The sequence below is a fragment of the Egretta garzetta genome, unplaced genomic scaffold (genome assembly GCF_000687185.1).
Source record: "Egretta garzetta isolate BGI_Z169 unplaced genomic scaffold, ASM68718v1 scaffold620, whole genome shotgun sequence".
Lineage (NCBI taxonomy): Eukaryota > Metazoa > Chordata > Aves > Pelecaniformes > Ardeidae > Egretta > Egretta garzetta.
The window spans coordinates 305,509-316,471 of NW_009258309.1; the positions used below are offsets into that span (position 1 = coordinate 305,509).

At 37.6% G+C, this 10,963-nt stretch overlaps 1 protein-coding gene across 3 annotated transcripts in view; it reads left to right on the forward strand.

The window, feature by feature from the left end:
- The window catches only part of GSTCD (glutathione S-transferase C-terminal domain containing), a 93,836-nt gene that overhangs the window by 14,105 nt on the left and 68,768 nt on the right, over positions 1–10,963 (forward strand). For all 3 annotated transcript variants that reach the window (XR_004842063.1, XM_035894668.1, XM_035894674.1), the window contains 2 exons: positions 4,647–4,901; positions 5,601–5,694. Coding sequence is in view for 2 of the 3 variants with exons in the window: in XM_035894668.1 (XP_035750561.1) it covers positions 4,647–4,901; positions 5,601–5,694 (349 nt within the window). In the remaining variant the exon portion in view is untranslated. The remainder of the gene's footprint in view (positions 1–4,646; positions 4,902–5,600; positions 5,695–10,963) is intronic.

A 10,963-nucleotide genomic window follows, 5' to 3' on the forward strand; every position in this document is an offset into this window, starting at 1 on the left:
TCTTGGTTATTGAATTTTTTGGGGTGGATCTCTCACTTTGTACAAAATTTATCTGGGCCTTAGAAGGAGATTCTCTGTGTGCATGTTGGTGGTTGGTTTTTTATAGCACTTATCTAGTAAGTGCCAGTATCTTGCAGATGCTTTTGTACAAATATCTTAACATCTGGATTAGGAAAATCTATCAAAATACATTTTGAGCCTAATAAAGCCATGAAATTTGATTTTTATTTACTTTTTTTTTAAAAAACAATACCCTCCCCTTTTCTCCCTCAACCCTTTTCTCATCTCTGGAAAGAAGTAGGGTTTAGTAGTGCAAGTGACTTGAGCTTAGCTTCAAAACCAATTTTGCAGTGGGAAAAATGGTGGCAAGACTATGTGAGAGCCTTGCTTGGCACAATCTGTGTACTTCGTTTACGAGGATGTACACACAGAAGAGAATTAAGGAAATGGTGACTATGTCTTTATTTCCTATGACAATAAAATTATACAAGGAGGTTGCCTGCTACCAGTATTCCTGCAATTACTCTGTGAGATTGATAGCTAAACTGCTGTCTGTTGCCAAGAAAAGCTCTGAGTCAAGTTGGTATTTGCATTTTGATTTTGCAAGTTGTTTTGCCAAATTTGCCTTATGGTGTTTGAAAACAAATGGAATTCCTGGAGAAGATGCTGTCAGTCACATTCATAGAAACAGTCTCTAAGATCAAGATAGTTACTAACGAACATTAATATGTGACAAATGTCCAATTTATAACTTCTTTAACTAAGGCCGTCATCCTCAGTGGATTTCTATATGTTAGTAGCAATATGAGGGTCCAGAAGCAGGTTAATATGGCTACCTTTGAGTTAAGATAATGAGTTATTTTACAGAAATGGTTATTAATTCATCTCTGCTTTGTTTCTTTTGCAAATCACATAGCTGGGGATTAACAGCAATTTCTGTATGGATGACACTAAATGAAAGTAGTAAACCAAAAATTATTTCCTACTATTTTATGAACTTCAGTGTATTTCAGTCTTCTGTATTTTTCCAAGGCCTTTTTAAATAAGAAGAGCATAACTTTTTACAGTTGTATTTGATTTCCTGGTGCCAGGCATGGTAAGATTCTTGGATCAGATGCTTAATCGATTTCAGCAATCCAACTGAAATTGTTCTGTAGATGTACTGTGAATAGCTGAGAATGCTGTATTTATTTGCTTTTCACCCTTGAGCCCTGGTGGTCTGCAGCTTACAAACGATATATGTATAATATATTTTTGTTAGCTCGCACCAAGGATTATCCTAAAAACTGTCTTTCAGTTTCATTTTTACCTAAATCATAAGAGCTCTGGAATAATAGAATCATAGAATCATTTAGGTTGGAAAAGACCTTTAAGATTTAGTCCAACTGTTAACCTAGCACTGCCAAGTCCACTACCAAACCATGTCCCTCAGCACCACATCTACCTGTCTTTTAAATACCTCTGGGGGTGGTGACTCAACCACTTCCCTGGGCAGCCTGTTCTAATGCTTGACAACCATTTCGGTGCAGAAATTTTTCCTAATATCCAATCTAAACCTCCCTTGGCACAACCTGAGGCCATTTCCTCTTGTCCTATCGCTTGTTGCTTCGGAGAAGAGACTGACACCCACCTCGCTACACCCTCCTTTCAGGCACTTGTAGAGAGCAAGAAGGTCTCCCCTGAGCCTCTTTTTCTCCAAGTTAAACAACCCCACTTCCCTCAGCCGCTCCACATCAGACTTGTGCTCCAGACCCTTCACTGTCTTTTTGCCCTTTTCTGGACACGCTCCAGCACCTCAATGTCTTTCCTGTAGTGAGGGACCCAAAACTGAACACAGTATTTGAGGTGCAGCCTCATCAGTGCCGAGTACAGGGGGACAATCACTTCCCTACTTCTGCTAGCCACGTGGTTTCTGACATGAGCCAAGATGCTATTGGCCCTCTTGGCCACCTGGGCACACTTCTAGCTCACATTCAGCCAGCTGTCAACCAGCACCCCCAGGTCCCTTCCCACAGGGCAGCTTTCCAGCCACTCTTCCTTAGGCCTGTAATGTTGCATGGGGTTGTTGTGACCCAGGTGCAGGGCCTGGCAGTTAGCCTTGTTGAACCTCATAGAGTTGGCCTTGGCCCATCAATCCAGCCTGTTGATGTCCCTCTGTAGAGCCTTCCTACCCTCCAGCAGATCAACACTCCCATCCAAGTTGGTGTCATCTGCAAACTCACTGAGGGTGGACTCGATCCCCTCATCCAGACATTAAACACAACTGGCCCCCATACTGAGCCCTGGGGAACACCACTTGTAACAGACTGCCAACTGGATTTAACTCCATTCACCACATCTCTTTGGGCCTGGCCATCCAGACAGTTTTTTACCCAGCAAACTGTACACCCATCCAAGCCATGAGCAGCCAGTTTCTCCAGGAGAATGCTGTGGGAAATGGTGACAAAGTGTGGCACCAAGGCCTGTAGTTCCCCAGAACCTCCTTCCAGCCCTTCTTGTAGATGGGTGTTATGTTTGCCAATCTCCAGTCGTGTGGAACCTCCCCGGTTAGCCAGGACTGCTGATAAATGGTAGGAAGTGGCTTGTTGAGCTCTTCCACCAGCTTTATTTGCTTTATTTTTTAATGTTGCTTTATTTCTGTTCTCTGGTGAATGATCAGTTTTCTAAGTGTTCTAAACAATTATACATTTATTCCTACAGTTATCATCCAACTTGAATAACTTGCATCTGAAAGCTTCTTGCAGACAGTGGGTTGAAATGCTCTTGTTGATGGAAGTGCCAGAGTTTAATTTTGTATTAAAATGTTATTTAACACTTATATAAGTGGACTTCCTGGATTGTGTTTAAAAAAATCATTATAGTTGTGCTTCCACTTTGCTTTAGGATGTGAATAATAATGAAGTCTTCAATGGGTATGTGTCTGGGAAGTATCATAAAATAAATATGAGGAGACCTGACTAGTTGATTGTAATTGTAATTACCAAAAGTAAGATAATGAAGGTGTAGAGTTGTTTTTCATTACCTCATTCCATTTCTGTTATCTTTCTGCAGTTAGCTTTGTTACGCTTTCTATTAGTTGTAACTGTTTAAAATTAATAGAATAATAACAAAAGCTCCGTTCTTCATCTGGGAGAAACCACTGTTCACTTTTTAAAATACAATTTAGAACACTTGTTATGAAGTGTAACAGTGCCTCTTAGAATTGCTTTCCAAAATACATTTCCTTAACTGAATTAATGTATTTCTGCCTGGGTTACTATTAGGATACTGAATTAGATACTAAAATTACACAGTTCATCCTCCTTTTGCTCCTTTAGCCATTACTAATTACTTGTGATTACTGTAAGAACATTATAAACCTAGCATGCAAGAAAGCTGCTTGAAATTTTGTGTTCTTTCAAGTGTTCTTTACTGATTCCTATTTTTACACTGAGGACAATATGTGGAGGAGCACTGTTTTTGCATGGCCTTTTCTGCCTTTTCCTGTAATCTGGATTTTTAATTTTCTGCCTAAAGCAGACACAACATCACAGAATAGTTGAGGTTGAAATAGTTGAGGTTGGAGGGCACCTCTGGAGATCATCTTGTCTAACTCCCCTGTTCAGAGCATGGTCAGCTAGAACTGGTTGGCTAGGGTTGTGTCCAGTCAGATTTTGAGTGTATCTAGTGATGGAGATTTCACAGCCCCTCCTGTAAGAGGATGAACTTCACTGCTCTAATACATTTGGGAATCTGAACAAAAATTACTTCAGTTCACTAATTGCATCCTTTTTAAAATTTGCTGGTCTTGGTGTAAAAATATGATTTGGGTATCTTTTTTGTAAGATGCGCGTTGTATTCTTTCTTAAGAATTCTAATTTCTGTTGAAGGCTACTTCATCTCACCATCAGATATACTTAACTCAGAAAAGAAATATGCTAGTTACCATTCTTGTATAAAAATATGAAGTTAAAATGGTAAAAAGTTTGAGTAAATATATGATGAAAAAAAAAAGCTTGGGGTTCAGTGCTAGTGTAAAAAAAAAAGTCACAGATGTAGTGCAAAGACTTCAATAAAGACCAGGGACAATGTATGCCTCTGCCTGTTTTGCTGTGGCCACATAGTCAAAGGTATTTCAGGTTTGCTGTTGCTGGCAAAACAGCTGCCAGTGGGTGAGTTTTTAAGGGCTGCAGGGTGCCTGTGGGAAGGAAGAACATTCAGGTACCATAATGTCTTGCTTAGAGTTCGGTAATCATTGAGAATTACTGTTGTGGTTTTTTGGTTTGTTTATTTTATTTTTTTTATTTGTTTGTTTTGTGTGTGATTACCAACCAAAATGATCATTCCCTTGTTAGGAAATAGCAGATACTTAAGAATATTATTTAAGCTGTGTTTTCCTGTTACTGACCGAAATTAGGATTAAAATTGGTCATGTAAACCTTTTCATTGTATTAAGCAAATGGGAATTGCAGATAAAGTCTAAGCAGCCAACTGGCACTTCCACCTGCAGGTCTGAGATCTTAACTAGCTAGCTTTTTGCATCATCATCATGCTATGAGTAAGCATGCTTGGCACGGAGCCAAGCTCCCTTCTGTAGTTGTTGAGTTCTTGCGGCTTGTAGGAAGAAATTTACAGTAGCAACTAACCTTTCAATTTTATTTTTCTAGGTTTCCAGTAAAAAACAAGGCAAAAATCTGGTAAATTTGCCTCTGATATCTAGTTGGTATCAAAGAGTTCAAAAAGTACCTGGAGTAAAGAAAGCTGCTGGCAAATGCAATATGGAGCTTCTCCAGCTTCCAGACTTGATGTCTACTCCAGAGGAAGAGCTACAAGACCTTTCTTCAGTTCCTGATGAATTGGAAGAGGAGAATGAAGACAGTCATTTTATAGGTGGTCCAAGGCCAACTATGACTAAGTTAATGGTAATTTAAGCTCTTTAGTGAGTTATTTTTAATAGTAATATTCTGCTCGATTTGGAATAGGTGAAATTTATTAGAATTGCAGAAGCTAAATCTGACAGCCTCAAACAGTTTAATACATTTTGCCCGTCTTCTGTCTGATATGCATTGACTTAGAAGTGATTTTACTTTTTTGTTCTGTTATGATGTTTGATCAATTTAGGAATTGAGCAAAGATAGGACTGCTGGAAGCTGTATCAATAATTCTGAATAACCAAAGTAACTTCTTGTTTGAACTGCAATATTGTATTCCTCTTTTAAAGATATTTATATGAAGGATGACAAAAAAAGTTGCTTTTATGTTTGGCTTCATTATTCTATTGTTTCTGTTGGCTTTTTGCTATTCGATTAGAGCTTTGGACATCTGGGAACCTTAATGTGCTTTGTTAAAGAAAGCTCTCCATCACATTCCATAACTCTCGACATTTTTTGCATAGAGGCCGACAGCATTTCCTAAAGAAAATTAAGAGGGCTTACTTGTGAAAACAAGAGAAATACATAATTTGAATCCCATATAATGTAGAGTCAGCTGCCCGTTTAGTTTCAGTTTGGCCGAAAGTGTTGCACAGTTTGATCTGATGCCATTAAATTCAGTGGGAATTTTGTTACCAACTTCAGTGGCTAAAGGATCAGGGTCTTAATTTCTGCCCCCCTTTCACATAGGAAAATGGTATTGAAGCAAAGTTTTCTCCTCATCCGTGCCCCAACTGGACCCTAGACTGGAGCAATTTACCATCTGCAGTCAGTCCTGGAGAAGGTAAGGGTTTTTAAGTATGTGTGTATGTATTTAACAGTGCCACCTTCTGGTGAAGCCACTTCACTTTTTCATAGGAAAATATGTCACTTTTCAATGTATTTCAGAGCTCTGTAAACAGGTAAGCAGTTTTAAATCTGTTTTAAAATTCAGCTCGTTTGGGACACATGGTGAGGTGACTTCCCTCAGGTCATCAACAGCTGATGACCAAATTGGGAATAAAAGCTTGACCTAGATGCCCGAACCATGTTTTTTCCCACTTTCTTGAACTTTTCTTCGTATCTAGAACAGTAAATTCTGACTACATGATGTTAATATAATCAGCATAAACATTGTACATGGACTGTGTCTCCAAAAGCAGCAGCAGCTGATTTTATTCTGATGAATATGATATTCATTAGCAAAGTTTGGTAGCTACATATGAGTGAGCCTTTCTTTTGTGGCAGTGTTCCCTGCCCTGTAGGGGTTGCTTGCTTTGCTGGATTGCAGGGCAGTCTGTTGCCTAGTGACCATGGTTCTCCAGAGGAAGAACTGATTTATCACAATGCTTGTTGTTTTCATCGGTGTTGTGAATATTGAATACCTCTTCCACCACACAGTAGTTTCCTCTAAAAGGTCTTTAACATGCTGCCAGACAGTAAGAAGTTAGTGGACGGTAACTCCTTTCTACAAGGAAGAAAAAGGACTTGTGTTCCTTTGTGTAAATAAGATAACTTAGATACTGGAGTCAGTCTATCCTCAGGGACATAGAATTTCTGATTCAAAGAATGCAAAAATACACATGCAATGTATAGATGCTCTTCAATGACCAATATGTGAAATTCCTCACAGAATACGTTAGGAATCACTGAAGAGCTATAGGCACTTAAACAAAATACTCTTCTTTTTTTTTTTTTTCTTTTTTTTTTAAAATCTAACTGTAATGCAAGCATGAATTCCCATCTCTGATATAAAAATCAGATGAAATTTGAAGTTGGTTTCCTCTGTTTTGGGTCTGTGTATAGTTCACAAAGCCATGGCAAAATCCTCATGTGTGCCATGAGTAGATTTATAGTTTATATAAAGTATCCATCCTTCTAACAGGAACTGTTTTCCTCTGGTTTTGTCCTGAGAGAACTCTTTGCTGAGAAGTTCTCACCCTGCTTTCATTATTGATCCTTTCTTTCCCTTAGCATGGAAATAAAAAACCCCAGTACCAAAGTACTCATGCTTCTTCAGACTTTATGTGGATGTTTTGGATATACTTCTGATGTTAAAATAGCTTTGTAATCTGACTGCTGAAATGCTCAGGGAGGATTATATGCGTTGAATTTCTGTGACAAGTTGCAGTGTTTTGTTGGAAGTGAATAAACATTTTTGCTTATTTCCAATGCTCAGGGTTTTGGCTGTAAGTTTTAGTTCATACTTTTGTCAAGATAGCTCTTGTGTTTGAAAGAAAATTTTGAAAAAGGTGCATAACGTACAAAAACATGTAATGAATGTATATTTGGAAGTTTTGTGCTGGAAGGAATCTCTTGGACTTGGTTTGACTGGGCGAAAAATCAACTCCTGCTGCTTCTTGCCTGCATGTGTGCTCGCTCTTCTCTCCCCCCCCCTTTTTTTGAAATGGATACTAATGACGTCGATACCTGAAATTGTTTTTCAGTTCAATTTTTGGGAAGATTTGGTAGCTCAACAAGGTACCGAGAGAGATTTCACCTCCTTCCGCCTGAGATCACAGTGATGCTGATGCCATTTTCTGATTTAGGGGAAGTCCAAATGGTTGTGCTTTTAGTCTAGGAGCAAGAGTCACATGGAAGGAAAAGAAATTTCCTGATATGAGAATTGATTTTACTTTTCAGTTTGATACATCTGCGTGCTTACCTCTGCTGTTCTAAGTGGTACGGTTCTGTTTCCTGATTCTTTTGCTAGTACAGCCTAATTGTTGTTATATGAATTGAATTCTCAATATTTTACTACTAAATCCTACCTGGCACACTAAGAAAATAGTCACTGAATCTGACAGGGTTTTAAACTGGATTTGAATAATGCAATTCAAGCTTTTAAACAGATTACCCCTATAACTTGTAAACAAATTTCCTCTTACTGATATTCATAGCAGTTGAGACAAAGTAAAGGATGTTTCAGTTAAAACTCCCTTTTTTTTTATCCACAGTAAATTTAATTTGCTGTCAAATCTTAATTTAATAGCATATATGATATACTTTCTTTGCTCTATCTCAGATCAGATAACTTGGAATTTGTGTTACACGTATGTGGAAGTTCTTGGATTGAACTGTTCAGTCTGTCTGTAAATCTAATTAGACCACCTTGCTGTCACAGCTATTTATTACAGAAGAGAATTACTGATGATTGCAATCCTAATGTATTATTTAGATTATACATTTAAGTTAATTAATTTTTTTTGATAGGGATTATTTACTATTACAAACCTGAAGATTATGACATCATGATTTGCATCTCATTTGATTAGCTATGTTTTTGAAGCAGAATGAAATAGTTAAACATCTGTTAGTTCTAGTCCTGATGCAATTTTTAAAAGGTATTTGATTGACCCGAAATGGAGTCATGTTTACATTTTAGGTATCTTCCAGCTTTTAAAATTCCCGCCATTATGTGAATTATGTCTAAAATACTTGGCTTCTAAATTTGGGTGTATCAGCCTTGAGACATATGTGAATCTGTGTGAGCATCTGGACTGTATTTGAAACATTGTGAAATATCCCAAAATAGAGTATCTTAGTGCCCTCTGTAACTGTGATATTCTAGGATATTGTAGTTGTTGAATTGTTGTTACAAACTTTCACGTTTGGAAGGAATTTAACACCAAGTATTTCAGTTATTTTAAAATGTATTGTAAATGCTGGTTTCTCTTCTAGTTTACTGTATAAAAATGTGGCTGGTAGTTTAACAGTATTTTTTTCTAAGCTTGTTTTCCAAATCTATGTTTAGATCAGAAATATGTTGATGTTGTCTATTAAATACAGAAGCCAAAACCCCCCTAGCACTCTGTTGTTTCTTCCAAGTCACACACACAAACCAAGTCTGTCTGGCTAAATGCATCTCTTGATATTGAAAAATTAATTTGTGCTTGATATTGAAAAACTAATTTGTGCAAAATCCCAAAAGAAAATGTAGTATTTCTAAGTTATATTAGGGACGAATACTGGAAATTTGTCTGCCATTAAAATATTTAAGGAAATACTTATTTGCAACATTTGCAATAAATAGTTCAGTCAGCAGTAGACACAACCCAGAGGTCCTAACCAAGCTCAGTGCTTCATTGTCTTGAACTTTCCATAGAAGTAAAGGTAGATACGGTTGTAAATATGTACAGATGGTAAAAGAAGAGCGTGTCAGGTCAGAATATAAAAGTATAGGTTATTGCAATGTGGGAGTGAAGAAAAATTAGATACTTGCGTCAGCAGTACAGGGAAGTAATCACATGATATGTGTCAGCATAGAAAATGTTTTCATTTTTTCCGCGACAAGGTGGTGGCTGAAATTTTGGGAAGAGGGGCTCATTGGAATGCGAACTAAATGGAAATAGTGTGCCACTGCTGATTAAATGAGGGGTCTGGGAAAGAGGAGGCTGTATTTAATTAGATTTGTGACCAATAAAGAAATGGGCATCTTTTCTGTGGTTCCACAGTTTGTATTAGGCAGCAGTAGAAAGAATTTTTTATCCTTTTTGGAACTTTAGTCAACCCTGGAGTCTTTCCTTGCCTTCCTGGTGCTGTGTGCAAAACCTGGTTATGATTAGAGGTGCTTCCTTTAGGCTCGCCCAAAGCGCATAAAGGGGAGGGGGAAGGTGTGTGTACGTGGGGGTGGGGAGTGATGCCCTTGTTGCTGCTTTATTATTCTGATGATATATGCAGATGTAAGTCTTTTGTACTGTCATTTTTTTCATCGAGTATTGTGTTTACTGTGAAACAAAAAGAAGAAAGGTTGTGTTTTTCAATGGGAATCTTAATTTTTTTCTTTAAAACATCCTTTTATTTATTTAAGTTTTTACCCAGTTGTGAAACTCAGGAATGAGAAATAACTGACCCACAGTCTCACAAACCCTTACTTCTCCCATAAGTTGAAATACTTGTTAAGCAGGAAGTACTTACAAGAAGAAAAGTGCTTTATTTCTGGTATGTCATTCTCAGTTGCCAGCTAGACTGACAAGAGTGTGCATGTGACGGTATTTACTCACAAAGGTAGTGGTTAGTTGTGAACAAATTTATACTGTTCTTTCCAAAGTGTGAAACTGCTCACAGAAAGAACATAGCAAGTAATAAGCTACATTCTGTAGGCTTGTGAGTAATGCCCTTTTCCTCATAATAATATTTTTTTTCTTAAATGAAGGAACGGTAGTAGGTCAGAAAAGAGCTCCTCTAGCTGAAATATGACTTGCTGTTGGGTGAATGTGGAAAGACCAGTATAATAAAAACTAGGGAGTACATGCACGGTAGGAGGTAGAGGATTCAATTACAGAATCTGTGAAGAGTTTGAGGTGGAGGAAGTTGTTTTAAAAAAAGTAGGCAAATAAGTAAAGCTAGATCAAAATAAATGAATGCATTTTACAAGTGCAGCTTGCTCTTACCAATTAATGGAAGACATGTAGCCCTTTAACTTTGGTCCTACTCATAGGGCCAGTTTTTCCTAAACAAGTGCACATTAATGGATTGTGTATAAACACAACTCCCAATGAAGCATGTCAAGTGTTTTATATACTTGTTATGCCTAGTAAGAAATTGGTTCCTAGTATTGAATTGATTTGGACAAGTGTTTGACTTGAGGAGGTGAAATTTTCGATGTACGAATTTTAAAAAAGCCAGTATGGAAAAAGAAAAGGCCTTTCACATCATCGGTGTCCAGTGCGCAGGTGTAAGAAAGGGTGATAATCCATTGCAAGGCGATGCACACCTGCTGGACTGAAGTGCAGAATGACTCTGATGAGGTTTGTTTGATTTATGCTTGCTTTGTGATCAGTAGCAAGTTGATGGCCAAATTAAATGACTATATGAGACTGTCACTGAAAGGTTAGCCTGAATAAAATGATACCCTGATTGATACTTGCCCCTTCTTTGCATGCAAGTCTTCAGACTTTTGAGAAAGTTGCTAGGTTTTTAGAATGCTTAGCTTTTAAAACAAGACAAAATTTGGGAAGCTCAACATCTACTATTCAGGGATAAGGCTGTCCCTTAAATGATTGTTGAGAAGAGATTTATTATCTTGATTTATAAGCCACAGAATAATTCATAATGTATTTTAAATGTTTTTT